The 26,210-nt window shown below is 33.0% G+C and overlaps 1 protein-coding gene across 1 annotated transcript in view; it reads right to left on the bottom strand.

Annotated features, from left to right (window-relative positions):
• Positions 1 to 26,210, bottom strand: part of LOC126856895 (glutamate receptor ionotropic, kainate 2) — a 129,609-nt gene that overhangs the window by 26,381 nt on the left and 77,018 nt on the right. Inside the window, exons 4-8 of the mRNA XM_050605876.1 lie at positions 21,921 to 22,172; positions 17,007 to 17,182; positions 8,451 to 8,504; positions 5,578 to 5,745; positions 4,016 to 4,168 (exon numbers count right to left, since the gene is read on the bottom strand). Of these exons, the coding sequence (XP_050461833.1) occupies positions 4,016 to 4,168; positions 5,578 to 5,745; positions 8,451 to 8,504; positions 17,007 to 17,182; positions 21,921 to 22,172 (803 nt within the window). The remainder of the gene's footprint in view (positions 1 to 4,015; positions 4,169 to 5,577; positions 5,746 to 8,450; positions 8,505 to 17,006; positions 17,183 to 21,920; positions 22,173 to 26,210) is intronic.

Raw genomic sequence — 26,210 nt, 5'->3', positions numbered from 1 at the left:
AGACAAAAGCCGCAAAAACCGCCTAATACTTGGCGGGGTGCATTAATCTTGCCGCTTTTACAACGAGTTTTAGCTTTCAACGCTCAGCTCGGATTGCTTAAGCGGTGTAAGATTTGCGGTTTTTCAAGCGTAAACTGTAAAACTTGTAAAAATTATAATGTAATTAATATTCCATATATATTGATAAAATATTCTACAAAAAAATTGGTATTTTAAACGATTCATCAGTTAATTTATTCATTTAATTTATTCATATTGATGTACATTATGTAAGAAAGAATTGCTAAATAGTAAAGAATTTATACATCAACGATATATAAGTTAATTCCTTTTTATTACAAACATAATTTTATAACAATAACGGTGATAATAACACTGTCAGCTGTTTCTTGCTTAATTTAAATGCTAGAATAGTAATACGGGGATTTAAAATATTAAGGTGCTCATTATCCGTCTTATCAAGAACAACATAATATGACATTGATAATTTACCGGATGATTTATTTATTTATGTCATTTTGGTTTACAGATGACGCGGACATGATTAGCCCATTAATAGAATACATTCATGTCAAAAACTGTCAATTTCTCGTCACGCGGAATTTAAATACGTATACAGAACGTAGAGCTGCGATAGTTAACTCGCGCACGGTACACATACATATATATCTTTCTTTTTGCGGTGCGTTATTTATTTCGGATTTAAAATGAAAGAAATGCCAATAACCGATAGATACACTGAGTGCAGTGACGCTTCGAAAAGTATCACGAGACGAGAAAGAGCGTTGATATTTACGAACGAGTGGATGCTACGTGAAAGGAATGGAGCAAGCAGACTTATCGGGAACTTTTATAATTTCTGTGGCAAACTTCTTCTCTTGCGTTCTTTTTCCCTGCCTTTTTCTTTTACTTCACTTGAAGCTACAGACATTTCTCTACTGCCTGATAACGTTCCGCGATTTAAACGGGATGCAGCGCGTTCGGATAATAAAAAGATTGTGTCCCACGAGACAAAACGACGCCCGAGAATGCGACAATTTTTATATATCACATATTACATCTCCGTCGTATAACGGTGATCAACGACGATATACTTAAAAAACCGTGTGACGAGCAAGTTCAAAAAATTGTCACGACTCACCGTCTTCTTCTCTTTCCCTTTCCGTTTTTCCTTCTTTCTTTTCTTCGCGACATCTTCGATTATTCCGGCGAGCCGACCCGAACTTTTCTACGCGCTCTCAATTTTCTTTGCCCTCGAGAAAAAAGAAAAAAAACTTTATAATGCCACGTGGTAGGGAACGTTGCAGGAATAATTCGCAGGAAGTTGTCATTGTGTCAACTTATCAGTTTCTGTAAGATCTACAACGCACGTCGTTGCATTTCCATTCTTCGACGTTTCTAATTTCTTTTTTTGCGATAAAACTTTCAATGCTGAGTTTAATGTATTGTGAGACGCTTTCGAAAAATAACAATGCATTAAAAAAGAAAATTTGATAATATGAATGAATAAAATTAGCATGATATTAGTTGGTTTAATTACTTTGTGTGACAAAATTGAATGAGTCTGATAATAATCACTAATGAAAATGTTTTCGGAGTTTATTGCATCCACTCGTCAAAATGTCATTGTATGGTGTGTACTCTGCACTCTAGTTAATGCTGTTTGCATGAAACACATTATTACGTGGGCAGATATTGCGGTAGCAAACATTTGGCAATAATTCTTCAATATAGTAAATATTGACATTATTAATTATATAAGTCTCCCCCCACTTTTCCACGCATCGAAAAAATTTTTAATTTCTATAGCTCGATGGTTTTTGATATGATTGAAATTTTAGTATCTTTAATCAGATTTTAATATTGAGTTATATGATTATGAAATCTATCTCTTTTCTCGATGAAAAGAATAATCCGATACACATACACACACATTACACGTTGGAAAATATCATTTACATTGGTATAATTTGATACAAATGCGCTATAGTTTTTGTTAAATAAACAATGTGAAAATAGAGAGAAAGGAAAAAAAAATAGCGTTTTAACTTCTCTGTATTTTATAACTTAGCAAATAATCTTTATCAAAAAAATCCTTATAATTAAAAAAACTTGCGTCTTTTATAATAACATCAAAATTAAAAAAAAAATCTGCAAATAAAATAGAAAATTATTTATAATCAATAAATCCCGAAAAATCCGAGGTTTCCTCGGTTACTAGGCAAAGCAGCGTTTAATTCGTCATCGTCATAATGATTAATAGGAAGGTCCAATTTCAGTTGCACCCGAGTAATAAAGCTGCTGGGATCTATTCATGAACGACACGTACGAGTGAGTTTACGTACGTGTCTCTCGTATGACGATGCGGTCGTGCATTCGAGATGGTCTCCGCCGGAAAACGCGACTACTACGACCAAAGGAGGAGAAGACCACCTCCTCTTCCTCCAACTCCTGAGAGGAGAGTGGTTCTCGACGCGCTGTAGCTATTTGCTAAATACGTTGTTCAATTATTCATGTGTCAACGTTGCTTTCCTTCCGTTGCTATACAGCTGCGGCTTATCGTCGAACGACTACCAATCTGTGCGAAGCAACGAAGAGCGAGCTTGACTCGCTCGCCAAGATGATCGCGATTTTTTACTGTCTTCCCCTACGCTCTCAGAATTTTAACTTCCTCTGACGTCAGATGTGGGATCCCTCGAATATTTTTGTCATTTAGATACGCGTAAACAAAACAAGAGACATTTAATTTTGTAAATTTAAAAAAATTATAAAAAATACTGGAAGAGATGAGTTAATAATCTCTATATTAAATCTCAACATTACTCTCAAGTACTTATTTTCAATCGATCAATTTAAAAGTGATGGGAGAAGGAATGTTTAATGAAGTTCTTAAAAGATAAATATGGTATAATATTAAAATACCTTGTAATATCGTTTCCTTATACCGTTAATTATAAATGTACAGGCCAATAAAATTTTATAGAAGAATATTAATAAATTACAATTATAATGAATATTAAACTATATATAAATATTTTTTATCTATTTGTAAATTTGATAATTGTTTGTCTTTTTATTCTATTTTAATATTCTTGTGATATATTGTTAATGAAAATTGTTACTGGATCAAATGATTTATTTTATCATTTTCTCTATATTTTGAAAAAGATAAATATCTTTCCCTTACATAAGATAATATAGTGTGTTTGAAATCTGTAAGATATATTTTCGTTTAATTATTTTAAACAATCATGCAATAAATTAACATATTAGCTGACTTAACTATAATAAAAACTCTATAATAAAATTAAATTTTTCTTTGATAGTATAAATTTTGGTATTACGATTACCAATATTTTAAAAAAAAAAACCTTAATGTCTTTTTACAAACAATAGTATTATTTAGTATTTTTAGATTAAAATTGAATAGTGAATACGATATTATACATATATTCGGAATTTATCTTTTGAAAAACACATGAAAGCTATATACATATATTGATCAAAGTTTATTCATGGATTATTTGCTTTATTCGCGGATTAATAACACTAAAAATATATATTTTAAAATTTGTATCTGGTGAATATCATAATCTTATAAAGTTCATACTACGCAGTTGAAATTTTTAACGTAGGATTTAAAAAAGAAATTGACATAAAATTCAATAAAATATATTATATTCCTATTCTTTTACATGTATAAAATAAAGATTTTAATAGTCAATTCAATAAAAAAGGAATATTTCATCATCGAGCAAAACATAATAAAAATTATTTTCTTTATATTTTGAAAAATATAAAAAAATTTTATAAATGTATTTAAAATAGGATTCTCACACACACACACACACACATAATTTTATTTCAATACAGCTTTTCATGTTTTTTTTAAAGAAGAGAAGCTGACATGCCATTCCGAAATATACATAATCGCATCGCGAGCAGAGCTTGCATTATTGCCAATTTGTATTATTCCGTCCAACAGCTCGCTTAAAAATTCACAGAACGTACGTACGGCATTAATGTAGTTGTAGAGCGATAAACCGTCGTCCCAAGGCTCCTCTTTCTCGCAGGACAGATTTGCTGGCCTTAAATCGTGACTGCGGTCCAGAGCTGCCAAACCATGCGCGAATACTTGCACGCTATCATACACCAAAGCTGGTTCTGCCTGAAACATACGTTTCCTTTTGACAAGAGTTCGTGCTTTATGCATTTGCGCGCGAGACTTTGGCTTCAAAAGAACTATTATATTGACAAGATTTTCGCTACTGCAAGATACAAATAGGTCGAGTTTGGTTACGATTAAATTTTAACGAGACTTATTTTCAATTCTGTTCGCAGTTTAACGATTCTCTCTAATATAATTATTATTCATACTTGTTACCAGCTGTGCGGCAACAATTTCTTGTTTCAATTTACTGTCAAAAATATTTTTTAAAATGCAATATTAAACGGATTTATCACATTGAGAACATTGATCTCACTTACAAAGATTCAATTACACAAATTTGTTTTTTGAAATTTTAAATTGTAAATTGATACATTTTTAATTTAATAATTCTTGAAGTTAAAATCATTCTCTGTCTTTTTTTCTTATTAAATATTTTTTTGAATTTAAAATATGATAGGATTTTAAAGTAGTTTTATAGAGAGTAAGAGAGAAATTTAGAGAAGAAAAAAAATCACACGTATAAGTTTAAATATATTAATTTTTTTATCTTAATATTTTGACGAATTCCAATAAATTAAAAGAGTCCATTTAGCGTTTTCAGCAGATGGCGACTATCTTCGAAGTCTTTGCGAGAAAGCCGTGCTTGGTGTGCTCAATTGATCCGAGTTAATGACGTTGCGGCGCTAGCCGCGAGCGAAACTCACTTAATTACTGAAGGGCTGACAAAGCTCGAACTGGACACATAGACTCTGCTGACCGGTTCGCTCCCTCTCCAACTTTTCAGCCCTTCTGCTTTTAGTCTCTCGTCTACATTTGCTCGTAGCTTTTACCATCATTGGAATTCGAAGCAATACCATTTTTGTAATTGTGTGAAATTTATGATATTACAGAATTTAAAAATATAAAATATTGTGATAACAAACAATGTTATATATATAGCACTGACATATTGTATTTGTTATTTTGTATGATTTGTAATTAGTAGAAAATTTCTTGATTGATTTATTTAAAATTCTCTTCATCAAAATAGAAATCAACAGATATGGAATTTGGTATCACAAATTTTTGATAAGTAAATATTATCTTAAAAATTATAAAAGGACCGGAAAGAAATTTTTCTTGATGAAAAAACTTTCTAAAATATTTTATACATATAAAGTTTACGTGAATGGCATTATAACTTTTTAAATACGATTTTCTATCTGTTCTACTGCGCACACACGCTTAAAGGCAATCGTGTTCTTAGAATTAGACTTGTCTGACGTTCAATATGGTCCGTAGAGCTCGCAGAGTGAATTTTATCTCTAAAATCTTAGTCTCTGCAGTGCTACATTTGTTATCAGGTAAAAGAGAAAAGAATTTAATCTCTTTTGTTGCATTGAACATAACTCGAAATTTCCACCAACCTGAATGACTCCCGTTTTGTTCAAGATGGCATGACCAATAGCTGGCTGGAAACGTTCCATCTGCTTGAGTACTTCGGCAACCTTGGGTTCTTCGAGATCCACCAAGCGAAATGCCGTCATGTTCACGCTGTTATATTTGAAGTCTTCTAGATCAAACGTTTCTATGTCCTAAAAAAACAAACAGAAAAAAGATTCGTTTATATCATTTCAGTTTCAATTTATATTCGCAATTTACCAAAGTTTTTAATATTTCAAAGTTTGATCTTTTTTGTGTTTTCTGAATAAACTGTTATCTCATAACAACGTGACGTCAAAGTTTTTGACATATACATACATATTAATATTAAAAATATATATCTCTTATATTAATATATTTTACAAAGATAATGGAAAATAAGTACATCTATTCGATTTAGATTGTTTTTTTGGTAAACAGATAAAGTTCTGGATTTATTGAACACTTCCAAAAATGATAAGAAATTTGACAAGAACATTTAAGAAAATGTTGTCGTGCTAAATTTTTTTTTCTTGTTCGTAGCATAGTTGCAGAAAGGCGATTAAATTGAAGAAATATTAAATGGTTTCAGAAATTGCGCGGTCGTTATCGTAATTGCAATCATTATAACATAACCAATGCCAACCGTCTTTTTAGGTTCTCTGGCTGGAGAAGCTTGAGAGAGAATATGATTTATAATTATACGGTGATGCATTGCGCGCTCGCGACGCAGATCGTTAAAGTAAATAACGCGGCTTTTCCGCCGCGAGGTCCTTCACCGACAACCGCACAGCTGCATAGTAAAGTTGACCATGAAATAAATAAAATCTCGCGCGCATTCCTAAGCGATTTCTTCTTTTGCTGCCACTTTTACACAGCTTTCCTAAGTTCGTTTTAAATCCGCTATCTACTCTTTCAAATCGTGCTGTAACTGCGCCGGAAGAAAATTACATCCTTTGTAAAAATGATTTATTCAGAAATGCTTGAATGTATTTCTTAGGCGAAACATCTCTAAGCAGATTCGCATCAAAAGAGAACATTAAATTTTTTTTTAACATTACATGTATGTATCAGCAGAGATTTTTTTGAATCAACATTAAAATGTAATAATATGGCTTCATTAAAAAAATTAAAATTACAAAAGATTATTTTATTAAAACTAACTTGCTTGCAAATTATAATCTTGAATCGTTATCAGCGTAAAATTGCGCGTTTATGAGAAATTTTTATTAAATAATTTACTTTAAATTTAATAATATCAAAGATGCATGAAATTTATAATTTATTAAATTTTTGATAATATAAATTAATATAAATTAATATAAGACATAATCTGTTAATCAATAATCGATCGAATCTGTAACTATATTGCTTCGGGCTGTCTTGTAGAGTGTATGTATTATGTCTCTACTATTGTTGAACTAATAAAGGAATATAATACAGTCAATATTTGATAAACGCGCGATACGGATCTCCGTACTATAATTACGACATGGGACCTTTGGTCCCATGTACGTTAATCTTGATCACATAATGTAACAATCGAACAGGAATTATATAGGAAATATATTGTTAATTCAAATTATCCGCTCGTTTTCTAAAATTACAGAATTTAAAACTAAATCCGCCGGAAATCATTTCAAGACGCTACACAGCCCGAGGAGTTAATATCTACCGTCAATTAATCTGAATATATTTGTGCAGGAACGAACGCATGTCGCGATTCGATTGCTGGCGAGTTTGTCGCCGCAAAATTCGAAGGGGAGATATGTCGCGTGCGCGCTCGTGTACGGTCACGTAGGTCACACATGTACGGCACGCATACGTATGTATGCACTGCACAAGAACGAACGCACGGCTGAACACTATCCCTCAACCATACATACTATTTGTAGGTAGGTGCAGCGCGTTTGAGCATTATAACTTCGGCTAGAACCGCTGGGTTTTTACGCGCCGTTAGTTTCACTTAAAACAGAAATTTCGGACTGGGATCGGCAAATTGGAATTCCAATCGCGCAAAGAAGAGCGATATATCGGACGAGAATGAGTGGTAACGCGAGCGAACTTTGGACGCACATATAAAGATATATTCTCGATATGCGTTGCTCGAAGATGTCTAATTTCTATCACCGTTCATTCTACAAGACCCCAAAGCGGGATAATGTACATAATAAGCCACATATAGTGTACAAAGAGACCTGGAGTTGCCAGGAATGCAAAGTATGTCAGTTATGAAGATGATGAATGGTATATTGAACACGTAGAGTAGTTTCATCTTCAGGAATTCCCATCCGTTTGAAAGGGAGGCACCCTCCCTCATTTCTAAAATGATATTACGCGTGCCCAGTGAATGTTAGATGAAACGAATCTTTGTCTATGTTTATTACAATGGTCTATTCACGTTTAATAGATCGTTAATGATCATATATAATACGCTTAATTACAGAAATGTTCCATTACATCCGGTAAATATTACAGATTTTCATTAGTATTTATAGTCCGTTATAATACATTAATTAAATATTCAAATATTGATTGGATTAAGTTTTGAACCGAGAAATATGTTCATCTATCAATTAACTAAATGAGTTAATAATATATATATATATATATATATATATATATATATATATATATATATGCCATATATATTTTACATTTCTGTTATTGAAAATCAGAATTTCAATGAGTAAAAATGATGAAATTTTTATATCGCGGCGCAAAAAATAAAAATATACATCTTAACACTCGTAGAAAAATTAAGTTGGCAAAGAATATTACAAGCTTAATCCGAATATTTTTAATATTTTAAAACCTCAAATATTTGTTTGTTGCTTTTAATTAAAAAGCTAAATATGAAAAAAATATTTATACTTACGAAGCTTGTGAACATGTAATGATATCTGTAATCGTTCATTTGTAGCTGCAATATCTGTAACACAAAAAGAGAAAAGAAGATTATATATCAAAGATATCTTAGGATTTTAACTCTTTTATCGAACGATCAATATGTTCTACATATTTTGCGATACCATTAAAATGATTTTCTAACGTATTTTACTACAAATATCATATCCATATGTCAATATGCAGTTTTATGATGGTTTTCATTTCAAATATATAGATGTATGCACGTGCTTTGTGCGGATTTCCCGCTGTTCTGCAAAATGGATGTTTACAAGATTATGGTGAAATATTATACCGTGTATCATTATTTCGCTACCAGAGATATTTATATTGCGTCCTTTGTAGTCCGTATAATTCGTCGTTTTTCATTTTCCGCGGTAAGGCCATATGGACATATGGATCGATCGCGGCTGCATCTTCTTCAGATGAAAGGGTCTTCCCTCCGTGGCGCGGATCTTTGGAAAAACCTCTTAAAGACGGGATGTGGGTGAGACGGGCGTGCGAGGTTAAAAGGATATAGGAGAATCGTTGCATGAAAGGATAGACGTTTTTTGATTACTCGACCGGCCGAGCGTTATCCTTGGAAATCCACTAGGAACGCAACATGCAAATAACAGGCTTACTTCAACCGCGTCTAAAGCAAGATTGCTTCCCGGAGTGCCGCCAACAAAACGGGAAACGCGGACAAAATCTAATCCCTCTTGCTTCCGATGTATTTACGGTCTTAATCCTTAAGATTGTGAACGAAGTTTCCCACGTCTCTTCGAAACTTGATTACTTCTCTGTAATGTACAATTGTTTTACTTTCGTCTACAATTGCGCTCTGACTCTTACTTTGAGGTCCTTTGTTTAGCAGTGTAATTTTATATCGAAGAACCTTTCTCGTAATTTGCTTGTAATTGCATGAATTAATTAATTTATCACTGCATAAATTTAATTCGTTTCTAACAATTTGTCCTCTCACGTCAAGAATGTTTACAGGAAAGCCACGTATAATTGTATTACATAAATTATGCCCAACTAACATAGTCGTAAATTTATTTCGTATTTATGTTGTACATTTTGTTATAAATTAAATACTGAATTATTTATGCGTTACCGTGCTTATATTTGTTACGTACATAAATTGCGACAGGTCTTGGTTTCTCATGATGTTGAGGCCATATCCTACATCATATGAATAAATTTCACGTTTTAAGCGACATTGTGGATAAAACTGAAAAACGCGTTGATAACGCGTGTTTCAATACTTGATAATCGAGGCGTGCATTTCCGGCGCGTTGGTCACACGTTCGATTATGTAAATTTTTCTATTCGTCGGCCGTGCATGCAACAATGTTCGGGAAAGTGTTGGGAATTGCAAAAAACATTAGGAGCCTTTATCATTTCGCGTGAGCGCAATTGCGATTTGCATGAACTATTTTCAACATTTGTTTCGTTATCACTGACAATTCTCATGATTTCATTTCACGATTTGCGTCATGGCTTATGCGCTAATAGATATTAAATATTTTGAAGCCATTATCTTTCTCATGATTACAATAATTTATAATTCAAAGTTATAATATAATATCGTTTATAATAAATGAATAATTATATATATGCGCCATTTATTTTGTGTGTGTGTGTGTGTGTATATAATTACTTATGTATTCTATTTTTCCACTTTTCAAAATAAATTAAATAAAAATTGATACCCACTTAATATTTAAACTATCACATGTGTCGCTCAGTTATGACAAGCTTTTATCGATATAAAGTAATGTTCAGTGCATCATCGAAATAATTAATCAACATCGCAGAAAAGAGGTAACAATATTGCCAGTATCGATTTAATATGCCTTTTTAAAAATAAATATTTTAATGAGGACTGCACAGCACATTATTAGAATGTTATATAAAATGTGGGTGTTATATAAAATATTACAAAATTTAGTTTTTATAAATAATAATAGACAAAAATAATAAAAAAATTGCGATATCTTTTGCAATATTGGTTTGAGAATAAAAATGAATTTTCTAATTTGCGCGATTCTCTTATAGGAAAGGAGTTCATATATTAGTAATGTTTCATTCATGCATTACGTAATATATTAATTATTAATTTAATATAATTGATCTATAATATAAAACTCCTGTGTAATTTAATATAATTCCGTTTGTATATACGTCACAGTATGGAAAATATTTCGAACGAATAATAACATGATATTCGGCCTTGGCAACATAAACATTTGCTATTGTTTATGTATCACGACTTTGTTATTATTCATACGGCGACACTTGAACAGAATTGTAGTGGGGTGAGACGCTCGAATTCCTTTCCTACGTATTATCATTCGCACGACAACATTCAAACAGTAAAGTAGCAGTGCGAGACGCTCCGTTAAATTTATTTCCTAACGCGATCGCGACAAGTATCGTGACATAATTTGATAAGATTAATAATTAATTATCTTTTGTTTATCTTAAATAATAATTATAATTTAATATTAACTAAACGTAATTATATTGCGATGGATCTTTTAGTGCGTATTTCGAGTGATGTGTATACACATTCAATCAAGACCGGAATCAAAATTATGAATTATTGTTTTGTTGCGATTCTTATAAGCAATTTAGCAAGTTAAATATATTTTGTTCAATGCTTTATTCTTTGACGGCATGGTTTGGATTAAAATTTTTTTGCGGATTTTTATTGCGCAATTAAACAATCAAATCGTAAAATTGTGCAATTAATATAACGAAAGACTTTGTGATACATCAATCGGTCAATTAATCATAATTAATCATAATTTCAAATATATTTTATACATTTTAATATTCTGCGTATACATATAATATGATAGCGCGCAAGTTATTTCGGTAACTTTTCAATAACATAGTGTTAGGGCTTTGTGGCCCTATTGTTTACGTTTACATATATGGTCTTGTCATTCGTACGGCGACACTCAGACAGTAACGTAGTGGTACGAAACGCTGCGCGTATTCTTAAATACTTTTCCTAAATGATCGCGATTGCAATCGCGATTAGTATTACAATAAAAATCACTATAATTATTACAATTAATGATTAATTTACTTTTAATAAAAGACACAAAACTGTATTGCGGATATAAATAATTGTAAATATAAATCTTTTTCAAATTCTAAATTGCGATCATCCATTATTGTAAAAATTGAATTAACAGAGATAAAAATTGTAAAATTTGTTACGATCTTTTGATCATCGATCCTTACGGATAATAATTATTTATTTAATTAATTCTTATAGTCAAATATATTTCGTACGATAATTTTTTCTAAAATACAAGCATAAAATAATTAATTAAAAGATTGCTATATTATTTTTGTGCACATGGTCTTATGTAAATGTCAAGCGGGAATCGTATCTTCTGTATTACTCTCTTGTGATATAATAAAATGTATATCTCGTGCAATCGTTTCTCGATCGGGAGTGCCGTGCAAAGTATTGTACGATCGTTGTATATACGATTAACCATAATTAATTGTGTTTTTGCGAGTGACTAAGTGTTATGATTAAACAGCAAAGGATGAACAAAAGAGAAAAAAGAGCTTAGAAAAGTATCGAGCGATGTACGGAGCAACAGTATACAGTGAGTAATTTATTATTTATTCTCTTTTATTTACATCATTCTCAAATACAATCTCACGTTATACGTATATAATTTTGTAATATGATATATATCATATTACAAAATTATATACGTATAATACCCTCCCAGGGTGTAACCTTGGCGTGGTGGGAGGGCATAGTACCCGGATGGTACCTTAAGGGCCTTAAAGGCCTCCTGAGGTTACTGAGAAGGGGAAACCAAGCACCCAACGCCGTCGTTGCTGTCAACGTGCCGCGGACGGCTCGTCGTATCGTTAATGCTGTCATCGTGCCGCGGACGACTTATCGCGGCGTCGGTTCCGTCAACGTGCCGCGGACGGTTTTCGCGTCGGTCGCGTCGCGTGTCCATACTGCATTGCCACGAGTCGTACAATGACTCTTATGTGGCACGCACATCTGTGGAGGACTTAGTGCGTTGCCTTGTTGCCCGTCATCGGAGCGTACGAGCAACGAGAGAGTCGCGTAACCGTATAACCGCGTTTTCGCGTCGTCGCGTCTTCGCGTCGGACTTCTATCCCGTTTTCACGATTCGAGGATCGTACTTTGTTGCCGACTAACTGGGATATCTCTCAGCGTTGCTATCGGTAATATATTAATACCCTATTAATATAATTAATTTTATATGATATTGGTAACGTTAATACAATATTAATGTTATATATATTATATAAATATTTATGTATTAATAAATTTAATATATTAATGGAGACGCAACGTTAAAACGCCTCAGTATCGCGGCTGAGGTGAATGCCGGCCGCGTAGCAACGTATGATCGTGCATAGTATAGATGCGACGATCGCGCGGTTAATCAAGAACTTCGGTTCGAGAATTGGCTGTTGGGGCACGCTCTGCTTCGACGAACGGTTCGGCCCGAATCGGTTAGAATTCGATCGATTTTTGAATCGTCGTTCCCTCATCTTGTACCGTCTATCAGCTGTATTGTATCGCATTGAGGATAGTTGGCTGTGTTTCATTAGGTTCGATTTTCGCTCGCTAGAGAAGCTGATTTCTCATCTTCTAAGTGATCTAAATTGTGACACTTAGGACTTGGGTATCTTCATTCTCGACCCGTCTCTCAGCCTTATGATAAGCGTAAGTTTCAGTCTGTATGATAGAAACTTGGTGGTTCTCTGTGATCGTTCCTAATGAAGTTCGAGTCGGCCCTCGGTGAGAACAAGCGCGGGCAAGAATTGAGCGTCGATTCCATCAATCGATTTCGTCTTCTTCCTTTGCTCGCTTAACCCTAGCTCGGAGTAATCGTGAATTCCCGACTTGTCGACTCGCAGTATGATTCTCGAGTGAAACGGGGTTCGATCGTGCCGAAATTCGAAAGTGCGGGAGTTTCGTTTAAAGTATCGCGCGTAAAAGTGCGGAAGTATTTTTTAATAAAAGTGCGGGTGTGCCGTTTAAAGAATCGCGCGTGTGAATCTACCTGAGAGGAGGAGGAGGCCTAGGAGAGGCATCGGGCACCGCTGGAGCAACTCTGTGGTAAGTAAATTGTTATTTGTATATTAATTACATACAATTTAAATTGACTACCTAATTACATAATTTGATTTTTTTTATATGATTGAAACGAGAGAGAATTAGAAACGGAAAAGATTTTTATATAAAAGCACAATCTTGTAAAAGTTTCCATTTTTAAATTATAGTCTTTATATGAAATTATTAGTGTCTTTTTTCAAAATTTATAAAATTGTTTTATTAATCTGTTTAATATTATATGCATTGAATATAAAATTCAATACTTACAATAAATTTTTTGACATATTAATTATCTTAATTTTTAATTAATAATTTTACTACAATTTGCATCTCCTATTTATATGTTACAGATCAACGCAGCGATCCTAACAACCTGAGAGGAGGAGGAGGCCTAGGAGAGGCATCCTGCACCGGCGGAGCAACCCAAGGGTGAGTATTATTATTTTTATATAAATTATTAGAAATTCTGTACATGCATTAATTCCATTCGATCATTATTTGAATAGTTTAAAACTCAAACTATAAAAGTTTTTATTAAAAAAAAAATAGTTTTCTTTTTTAGAATTTATAAAATTATTCCATATTTATATACCTTTTTATTATTATACGCATCGGATATGAAAATCGATGAGTACAATAATAATTTTTTGAAATATTAATTATTTAAAGAGTTGCTATAATTTGGATTTTATATTTGTGCGTTGCAGACAACGTAGCCTCAAGACCAAATCTCCGCTGTTGCGCATCAGTGCCGGTGAGTGATAAATTTTATTTTATTTTGAGGTGACGTATCTGTAGATATTGTAGATGTAGATTGCAAATGTAGATTGTAGATAGATTCGTTGCCTCAAAATGGATGGGCTAGAATATATAGATTGAATGAAATAACTTTCAATAGACTTTTTAAATATGCATTAAAACGTATTAGAAATATAATTTAAACTATAAATTAAAAATTTAAAAGAAATATAAAATATTTGTCTCAATTTTATTTAAATAATTATTTTTATGCTGCGTTAATTTTGTCACAATTTTTCATAGCCCATCCATCTCTAATTAATCTTAATACTAATCTTATTAAAATAATCTTAATAAAATAAAATAAATCAAACACATAATTAGAGATGGATGGGTTATGATAAATTGTGACAAAATTGACGCAGCATAAAAATAATTATATAATCTTATTAATTATATGAAATAGTAAAAATTTATTCTTATGTTGCACTAATTTTATTCTAATTTTGTATAGCCCATTCATCTATATTATCAGATAGATTTAATTGATGTAAAGCCAAATTATCGATTTATTAAATTATATAAAATATAAATATATTTTATTAATTTTATTTTAATATAAATTATATGCTATTATACAAATAATATTATATTATTATAAGAATTTTTCAATCAATTAATTTTAATTGATAACTTGGCATTATATAAATTAAAGTAGAGTTACATTAAAACAATGCAAACGTCGTAATATCTTACGACTACAAACGAGCGTAAAATTGCACCGGCAATAATAATTAGCCGGCAACGGAAGGAATTTTTTTCCTTCACTGATCTCCGATAAAGATCGATGCTACATCTCTGGTTAGATGTAACCAGAATGAATATGGCCAGGATCAACGAAAGGTAGGTTCATCTGGCCCAACGGAAGCAACGTCCTGTATTCTATTAGGGCACGCGGTAAGGGCACGCGGTTAGGTGTACGTTCTTCAAATCTCGGATGACGGCTGGTTCAGTCAGCAGGTAGGATTGTTAGGGCTATAGGGATTGTTAGGCATTAAAGAAAAAATTAAAAATAAAATTAATAAATTACAATATATAATATTAATATCTAACTTAAATTTATTCTCAGGAAAATTAAAAAAAATAAATTTAAAAGTGGATTAATATTCTCTATTTTTATTTATTATTATCATGTGATTGTAAGTATTGTATTTACTATTAATATTTATGTTTAAAAGATTTTTAAAAGTGAGTAGCCACTGACAGAATAATCCAACGGATAATTGAATTATCGCGGATTCTCGAGATTCAAATCTGTTTTTCTTTACGTGCTGGTTACACTGTAAAAAAACTTTATGATCCGAGATACAATTTTTTTCTTTGTGCAATGTCGGTCCCATTCCTTCTCTTTTTAAACCAGGAACTTGTCCCATGCTAGAAGGCAAAACAAGCGTCGGAAGAAAAAACTGCAACGCAGTCGCCATTAATCCTAATTGTAACAGCCCTTTAATCTCCGCGCGCTCCGAGTACCCGTACATGATTCTGAAAAGTTATTTACGAGCCGCGATGTGTCCCGCGTGCAGATCTCTTTGCTTCTGTGTTACTCCTTTATTTCCTTTTTTCATTTTACATCCGGTAAACAACTTGTTGTTTCATCTTTGTGCTCGGTTCGCATGGAATTGTCAGGAACTACGGCTTTACCTAAGCGCGTCACTTTCGATGCGATTTAAGATACCTTCGATAACTATTAAGATTACATGTCTCGCGGCTGATAAAGGACGATCATTTATATAATTCACGAATGCGTCAAAACTTTGCGTCGCATCGCGTTCGCTAGTTGCATCGATCGGTAGTTTCCCGCGCGCGTTTTCTCCGATTTTCCGAATAAGTGTCAGCGGTTCGTGAAAGAACATTGGAAAAATTTTCATCGGTAATATTCTAATATTTTCCCTTTTACAAAGCAAATTTGAAATGACGTTTTATTGACACACATTATATCCATTTGTCTCTGGCAATTTTCGTATTTGTGAATAAAACAGATATACGTTCAAATTTTGCAAGAAGAAGAAGGAAAAAAGAATATAGAAAGTGCCAACATCAAGAGTAGAATACTTATAAAACTAGCATTTTTCAGCTATAATAGCAGAATCTATTGATAGATAGTAGAAATCTAAAATTTATTAGCTAATATTTATTTCAACACGAATGATCAATATTAGCTAATAAATATCAAATCAAATCTTTGAATAATGGCGTCAGTAAATTTCAATGATTTATATTGCGCAATATTTTTCTCTCTTTCTCTCTCTCTCTCTCTCTCTCTCTCTCTCTCTCTCTCTCTCTGTGCTATTCTTTTATAATGTCTCGTTTTATTGAAAAAATGTGTATTCATCTGGATAAAACAACTTGTCAGATTTATTATGCGAGAGATTAAGCGGTGTGGAAAAATAAGAGATATATGTATTTTATCCTTGCTCTGCTTTTCGAAGTAACAGTATTTTTAACATGATGGAAGAGGATCATGATGGATATGTATGAAAAGTAAAAAATAGACATTATAGAGAAATCTTTTTTTCTGACTCGTGAAAGATAAAATGTTTTGAAGTAAAGATTCAGAATGCTCAAATCTATAGTACGATGTCGAATATCAAATCGTTTAGGACTTACTGCTCGAAAAAATTGCTGCATGTGTGCCGGATCCGTGTCGATGATCAGCTTGAAGATCTCTTTGTGTCTGACCTCCCGCAGAACTTGCCGGTAGGATCTAGGACCCGCTTGACGAATGTACATTTCAGTCCTCACGGACGGCGGGGATTTCACGAGATCTTGCAGTTTGAACAGTCCTGTAAAACATAGAAGAGAGAAGGAGAGATATTTCTTTACAGCAACGCGACGCCGGGCTTCATTGCGCGTTTTTATCTGTATTTTTCTTTAATCATTTTTGCTCTAAAGAACGTATTTTACAAAATATGATTAATGTGCTTCTCGAATCTCTCGCTGAATATTTACCTTAAACTATGAATTCGCGGTTCGTCAGGTTTTTTAATATTTTTCAAACATTTTCACGGGTTTTATATTAATTTTTTATCTTTTTATTTCGAGAAATTATTTTAATATCATCTTTTAAACAATATGAAAATGTTTTACTAGCTTTAGATTAATAAAATGTTTTATTCATTTTTAAAAAATATTTTTTCGTGATTTTAGTTAATTGTTATAATTATAATAAAAATGATAAATTGTTATTCTTAAATATTAAATGAATATATTGTTAGCAAAAAATAAATTGAGCAAAATACAAGTTAATAAGAGTAATTATTCGAAAAAATATTTTCTGCAAGATGCAATAAATGATCGATTTTCTGGAAAGAAAAAGCTGTTATCGTATATCATAATTTGATCAATATTTATTATGTAGAAATGAATTATCTTTATATATGAGTTATTTGAACATAAAATTAACAAATATATTTCTGTACATACGAGCTCGATATTTGCGGGTTGAAAAGAGGCATGGGAGAGAGAAGATTGTTAAAATTTAATTTATAAATAATTCGAGTACGACATAAGTTCTGTAGTTTTGTTCACGGAGGACTTTTCATAACTAGTTTTATAGCATTAACAAAATTCGCGAAGAAATGTCGCTAAAAAGACATCGTGACTTTAACAATTCACTTCCAGTCGATTGTTCCTGGACTACTTCCTAAGTTGCACTGTCGACTAGAGTTTTCCGCCGCGTGCACAGAATTCGTTACATGCGGTTACATTTGCTCCGTTCATTCCTCTGACTTCATCAACATTGGTTAACTTTAATCGTAGTCTGACTGATTTCCTCTCTCTCTTTCTCTCTCTCTCTCTCTCTTTCTCTTCTCGTTTTAATTCCGGAAAGTGATGCAGAATTATTCAATTACAAATGTGACAGTTGAATAATTTAACGCCCCATCGGCATAAAATATGTACTTTTATCGATAAAATAGGGCTTTATGAAAGATATATAGAAACGAAGAAGAGAAAGAAATATTACCATCTAAATGCATTCGGCAGATTACATTTCGGAAATTTCCAAGCTGCGGATCTTCTCTCTTGATTTCACTAAGAGACACAAATCTTTGACAAAGTTGCTAGATTCTCGGCGTAATCCTACTTTTCCGCATTGCTGAAAGAGACTTCTTGGACATACTCAGATAGGTGCTGCCAACTTTGAGCTCGCTAATTACTCCTCCGTAACTATCGTGACGAATAGAGCGGTGGTAAGAAGAGGATCGATAAACAGCTAAAGGACGATGAAAGGGAGGCAGAAGATAAATCTCCCGGCGCGTTAACGAGCGTAGCCTGCACGAGAAGGCTGGCACTCTACAAAACGTAAAATGAAAAAATGGTAAACTTCACTTGCGGAACAAATCGAGTAATTACAGCTACCTGCATACATATTTCTTCTTCGCGTTTGTTTACATGACACTTTAAAATCCAAGATCTTAATATCGATGATGCTTTTTTTGATTAACGTTCTCCGGTGCAGGTATAGCAGACAAATATTACGAGCGATTAAAAACAAAAGAAAATTTCATATAATATTATTAAGGTTTCATTAATATCATAAAATTATTAAAAGACGTAGTTAAATGACAAAAATGTTTTATTATTTATCTTTTCGTGATTTAGATTTATAATATATCAAATTGAAAAAATTAATATATATTTAATTAATATTATATAATTAAATTAAAATAATTATATAAACAGAGTCTGGAATAAAGGAGCGTAAAAGATATCTCGGATAATAAAAAATTATAATGAACGTCATAGGATACCTTGTACGTAAAAACATACATTTAGAGTACCATGTCCAAGAAATGTGTGAAATGGAAAGTAGGAAGATTGCGCAGAGTAGTCCAGTTTACAAAATTAACTCTGTAGATAACAGTAACTACATGCAATGCTATATTTGAAAATTTATGGCATCGCGTAACGATACGTAGAGTACATAAAGTGAGAAAAAATTCTGGAAAAATAAAACAGTTTGTTCTACCTACAATTGTAACGATAATGTTTATACGCGAGATTTCTTGACCTCGTTGCAGTCATGAACGCAATGCAAATGTAGATAGTGTTCGCGAATTTTCAAATATCATTGAAAGAATAGTTTTGCCACAGGTGTTTTTATTATCAAAAAATTCAAGATTAATATTTTCTTAAAATTGTTTACAGAAAAAAATTGCGAACCCGAGAATCTCTTATTTACAATCAACACATTTATAAAATCTAGGGATATAATTTATTTAAAAAGTTTCATAATATTATTCAAACATTTAATAGATTTATAAGCAATATTTCTCTTATTTTTATTAAAATGAATGATTTAATTCAACAAATATCAAACTTTTATTAGAAAGTAGCAAATGTGTGAGTCTAATTGTATTATAAGAAAATATCGCAACTGTTACTTAAATATCACTTGAACGATAAAGTGCTAAACTATATTTTTGAACACTATATAAAATATGTTTCTCTTAAAAATTTAATTGATGAAAATTAAAAGTGATTTCAACAAGTTTCATGTGTCGCGTTATCGTATTTATGTCTCGAATTTATTTCCATTGGCATAAGCTTTTAACCATCCATTATAATTTTATGGTACCGAAAAACAAAAACTTTTTGCAGCCGATAAAGTTTTAACGAACTGCAAAACTAGACAGTTATGAATAACTAAATGACAGTGGGCACGAGGCAGAGCAACTCTCCAAATCTGCAAAGCGTTCAAGAGGTTTATTCAAAATTTTGCAGCGGGTCTCGTCATATTTAAAATTCGTTGATTAAACATATTAATCCATCAAAAATTTTGCAAATTATTACAAACATTGAAATTGTAAATTGTGTCGTTTTCCGATTGACGTTGAGATCGTTTAATATTTAACGGCGTTTAAGTGACTGACTATCTTCGCACGTTGAAGTTTTAACGAGCTTGTGAAAGGCGGATTTACCCGACTGATGAATATTTAGGCGGTACTGGGATGCGGGAATGTTACGTTTCTCTGGGTTGAGTCAAGGCACTTTCGAAGCAGACGCTTTCACGGACGAGGAATTTTGAAACATCTTACCACGTCTTCCCCCTTCGTCGTGGATTTATGGCGAGCTATAGACATCCGGGGGGACCAGTGCAAAAAAAGACGCGCTCTTTCCGTTTCCTCTTGTTTTATCGCTAACAGCAACGTCCTACTTCGTGCTTTTGTTATACGCCACGTTACATCGTCCAATCAAGAGCGGCAATTTAGGGAAGATAAGGTCGGAGACTTTCTATTTTCTTCCTCGCTGAAACGGCGAAGGGAAGGATTCGTTTCGCAAATGTATATGGTGGATCCGCGCGCGTGATATCCATTATTAATCCTTAAAATGTCAAGAATGTGATATAAAATACTCACATTAACTTGATATGAATGATGAAATTAATTTTTTTTTTATTTTTAAAAAGTCGCAAAAATTTCTAGTATTTTCTCAAAAATCTACTCAATAAAATTCCACTTTGAATTTCTAGATTTACTATGACAATATAACTGTTTCTCTTAGATAGACAAATCGATGCAAATACGTCTTTCCGGATATAGACGAGAATAGCGTGAGAAAATTCATACATTTTCTCGGGATGGCGATTGTTAAAATATACTAATGCGATTCGGAAAGAATGGAAATGGCCGATGACTGCGGCGTAGATATACGTCAACGACGCGTCGCGGAATTTCGATGTGCCATCGCGTATGGTGCTAGATCGTCGCGGGATGAAAATGGGCGCCAAGGGGACATCGGGGGTTAAGTTGGCGGCAAAATGCGGGCGGGGGAGCAATCTCGTTTTAGAACGGGGCGAGATCGCGAGTTTACATCATCGTATGTAAACGCGGTTACTTCCGCGTGCGTATGACAGGCCGACATTCCGGCGGCGGGTGCGGCGTCCACTTCCGGCGCCTGATTCCGACGTTCTATTTGCATGGGGATGCATCATTCCGACTCTGCGGAAGAAAAAAAAAAAAAAAGAAAAAAGAGAACGTTTGCGTAATAAACGCGTCGACGGCGCGTTACCGCAGCGCTAACGAGAAAAAAAGAGAACCGCCTTTTCCGCAAATATCTATGGAGTAGTATATCCGTGTTGTATTGCCGTTTTGGACACGAAGCGTTGGTTGCGAAACGAGTTGGTTTTCGTGCTCGGAAAATCTTTTAGCTTTAGCCACTGATGTTGTTAGTATTGTCCGCATGTTCGCGCTTGCGGTCTGACGCATTTACCACCCTCGTTTTGCCAAAACCATTCTTATCGCGCTCTCGGAGAGACACACAATAGATTAAATCTACAAATATATCCGAGTTATCCGAAATCGATCACGCCAGCGCGATGTACAGGTAATATATTTTTTTTTATTATTAAATGTAAAATAAAACGCGCGGATTTAAAAAAAACGCAGATATAAAGAGAAAATTGAATCGAATACTCTTGTGTTAAGATCGTCGAACATATGTATATCTGAGTTTGCTCGAATTCAAAGAATTTCCGCAGCATTTTCTTCTCGAATGTACACGTTATTGTTCTCCACTTACCGTAATCCTCTTCATAGATAATGGCCACTCTGGTCCAGTTTAGGAAGGACATGAGGTCCTTGAATGCTTTGTTAAGGTGATCTGGAGCGGGATATAGGTTAATGCTGAACTCCTTAAAAGTGGGCTCGAAATCGACCCGCGCTTCGAGATGAGGGACGTCCAATGCTTCACATATGCTTTGTATGTGAGCACCTAAAAGTGGGTCGGACGGTCCGAAGATGCCTTGTACCGATTTAGATAGCTGCTTGCAGGCTGCAATCACAAAATTATAAACGCTCTAAAATATTTAATATTTATTAGGATGTTAAAAGGATGTTGCTGTACATATTTAAACATCCAACAGATATATAATATCTTTTGCAAATTAATTTATGTTTGGATCTTGCTAAAAGAAAAGCTTAAATTAAAAATTTAAGTTAATAAATATTTTAATTTTTTTTTTTTTGCTAAATTCTTCTTAAATATTATATATCTTAATATAGATTATAGATAATAAACGCATTTTTAGTCAATTTAGTATATCTTCTTTGAAGGTATTAGGCTATTAAGAATAAATATATATACATATATAGACGAATATGGCAATGATACCGATGAGATAGGCGAGGAAGATGTCAATGGGAGCATAGGGGCGTGCTAAAACGGAGATTGGAGAACGACTGCCTCTGACACATCGATTTCATATTTCTAGATGAAGCGCACTTAGAAGTTCTGTATCAGCGAAAGCTTTTGGTAAATCGACGATAGACATTTTTGCGAGGGGTCCTCGCCACTATTCTCCCATATAATATTGCATAATATTATCGCTGTTTAAATTTGAAAATAAAAACGGCATAAAAATTTTAAGAGTTTGTATAAATGTACATTAGAGATTATGAATAATGCAAAATACATAATAAAAAGCGTATGATGAATTTAAAAAACTTTTTTTTAGTAAGCATTAATTTTTCGAACAATCTAATATAATATAAAAAGAATAAGTATAATATAATAAGAATATATTTTTCTTCTTGTTGTTTATTGATTATTAATTTTCCACTTTTAGATCCGATCATTAAATCTATTTGTAAACTGTAATTTGAATCGGAGTTTAATCAACTCAGTCAATTTCAATCAAATGCAATAAGCAGTTTGCTGTAATCAGTAACATACAAATACAGAAAACCGATATCAACGTTCGATTATTTATGTTGTATATTTATCCATTATGAAAATTAAAATATGGCCTACATGCTAAAAATGAAGCAAATGTAAATGCTGATTGCAGAAACATGATCAAATAATATGTCTGGAATAGAATACAACGTGATCAACGTGCAACGAATAATTTTTATCAGAGAAAGATCAACGTATGATTTATGAGCTTTCGATCTATGCATTCCACGGTGAATAGACGGTGAATTGATACATTCCTTTAACGTCTCAACTTTCATATCCATTAGACTAAGAAAGGGCGAGCTCTCTGAACAGCATCATTATTCTCCCTTATATCGCAAATTATTCCTGGCACGCTTATAAGAGCGAGCAGAATTGAAGAATAGATAAGTTGGATTTTGTTAGTACTATTTCTGCGTCCAAGAAATCGCTGGTTGGGTTTTATCGGGATATCCTGAATTATTCACGAGCATTTTTTTGTTTTCTTCGAATCATGGCTCACAGATTCACTAAATTCTGCGCACATCGTGATATATCAACGTATATGCAACGTATATTTTTACGGAATTAACTTTCTAATTTTATCGCATTTTTTTTTGTTTATAAAAAGTTTACAAAATGATTACTAATTTAATTAATATATGATTTTATTAAAAGACTTACACAGAAATAGATGAGTTACAAAAATAATTATTATATACATAATATTATATATATTTATTTTATTTGTTTTTTAATAAAATAATTTATTATTAAACAAAATTATTTTGCCATTTCTTATAATAGCTAATCATTAATATAAGAAGATGTTTACGAAATGAAACAACTATCGTGGCAATAGCGCTGGATTGCACAGATAAAGTAGATTAAAGTAGATTCGTGTTTTCCTTTATACCCAGAGAAATAGATCCAATAAGTTTTAATGGAACAGGAATTTTTTTGAAAGACTGCCAATGAAAGAAAAAAAACGATTAAATGCATTTGATCTCTCTTTCTCTTATTTTTTTTATATAAGATTTTTACTATACTATATTACTATTTAGAGATAGTTGTAATAATAATTTTTTTTTTTACTGTTTCATTCTAATCCGTTTTATTGCCGCATAGTGAGATATAAACCATTCCAAACAGGTGTCGCAAATTTCGCGCGATTCACATGTATATAGAAGTTAGATCCGAGGCGTTCTCTCTCATCTCGATAATAAAGGATATTATTGAGAGCTGCGCGCTCGCTTAGCTCTTGAGAAAACCGCTATTTCGCGCGGAAACGCTTGTTCTCATGGATACGTCTGATTAAATTGTCGGCATTAAATGGTTTGTCAAAAAGACGCCGACAAATACGTCACCGAACGCGCTATTTCGTCGAATGCGCGGTAGCGAAATTTCCCGTCGCGCTGCTCTTGATTAAGTCGAATACTTCGCTCGACGAGAGTAAATAAGAATCGTTGCCTCGTTACGATATCGCAGTTTTGTTTAACGAACCGGCGCTTATCCATTTTGTGGTAATGAGCGTGGCAGTTTCCGCACAAAGAACCGCACCGGAGCTTCGTCATGACTTTTATGAGCTCGATATAATGCACAGCGCGATCATCCCCCACAAATTTCGTGAATTATCGTAATTAAGAAAGCGATCTGTATGGCGGTCTTGAAAATATTCTCTCTTTGTATTTTAATTGTTCCAGACGTCCCGTTAAATCAATAATCACTTTGAACGATTAACTTTATTTAAGAATTATATTCTATCAATTATTTACAATAAAGAATACAAACGTTTTTAATTAAAGATTTGGTCATTTGATTTTAATATTTCCATATCTAATTGTCAGAACGAAAATAGTGTATTTTATTCTGCATTAATTTAAATAAATAATTTGATAAAGATTTAATTCATAAACTATATCCCTCGTAAATTTCTCTTGTCGACGAAAAATTTAATCTGATTTGATACAAGTTTGCAACATGCGTTTGCGTAAGTTAGCTTTTCGGGGAACAAAAAATTAATTAATACAAAGGCCACAAAATTCCGCGGTTTCCTTGCGATCATCGTAATACGGATGAAGGATCCGGTAAACATTCTATCTCGTTAGTTTCGTCATTAAAAGTTACGTAAGCAGCTTTGTGCACTCGTATGCCCGCGAAACTTTCGCGTACGTGGTAGTTTGAGTTACCAATAAATTAAGCTAACTGACAATGGCGGTTGTAAATCTTTTTAAAAAGTCGTCGCAAAGTCGTTAAGGGAGCGACCGAGAGAGAGGAAGGGCTGAGATGAGGTTGTCTATTAGAATTACAAGTGCAATGCGCATGCGAACGGAGCTTTTCTGCGTGAACGCTGAAAAATAAAATCCGGCAAAATAATCGTCATTTGGTTAGCTGCACGGCATTTCTAGTAAACGGAATCTTCCATTAAAGTGTTCCGCCTCGTTGACTCGGGGCTGCCGCTCCTTAAAGTTATCCAATCAATTTCCCTGGTTTAGGTCCCTTCCGATTTTTATCTTCCTTTGTTTTCTACTTTCGCGGTGACCCGAACGAAATTATACCTACGACGCAACTTGAAACGGAATTTGCGCAAAGTCTCGTCTCTACAACGTTCATAAGAGTCGACAATATTTTTTTCACATGAAGAAAAATTAATAAAAAACCCGTCCCTATCTGCACTTTCTATCGCAAAAGTAACTTTCATTTCTCCTTACAACGCGAGAAGTTGAAACGAAATTTGTGCCGTGCATCCGACGATACTAGGGGGATGAAAATTTTTCTTGGCATAGTGAAAGGTACGAACTTCTATTTTAAAATTTTTTGTTATTAGTTTTCGATGTTGCGTCGAAATGTCATGTTTTTATTATTAATTTTTCTATTAATAATTTATAGGATTTTTACACACTATCGTGCTTTACAAAATTAAATACTGCTTAAATCTTTGATTGATTTTTTCAAGTAAAATTCTAATTCTCTTAAAACTAAGCAAACATAAAAATTCATTTCAACTGAAATAAGAGTAGTAATAAAATATATCTATGGTGGTGTGTTAAAATTATTGTGTCTTATATAAATTCATGCTCGGAAGACAATGATCAGCTTGCTTTCATCTGTATTGCTTCATTCGATATTGTGCTGAGCAAGTAGTTGCTTTGACAA

Source organism: Cataglyphis hispanica, chromosome 20, assembly GCF_021464435.1.
Source record: "Cataglyphis hispanica isolate Lineage 1 chromosome 20, ULB_Chis1_1.0, whole genome shotgun sequence".
Classification (NCBI taxonomy): Eukaryota; Metazoa; Arthropoda; class Insecta; order Hymenoptera; family Formicidae; genus Cataglyphis; species Cataglyphis hispanica.
Note: the sequence above shows the minus strand (reverse complement) of the source record. Positions and strands in the feature narration are given on the sequence as shown.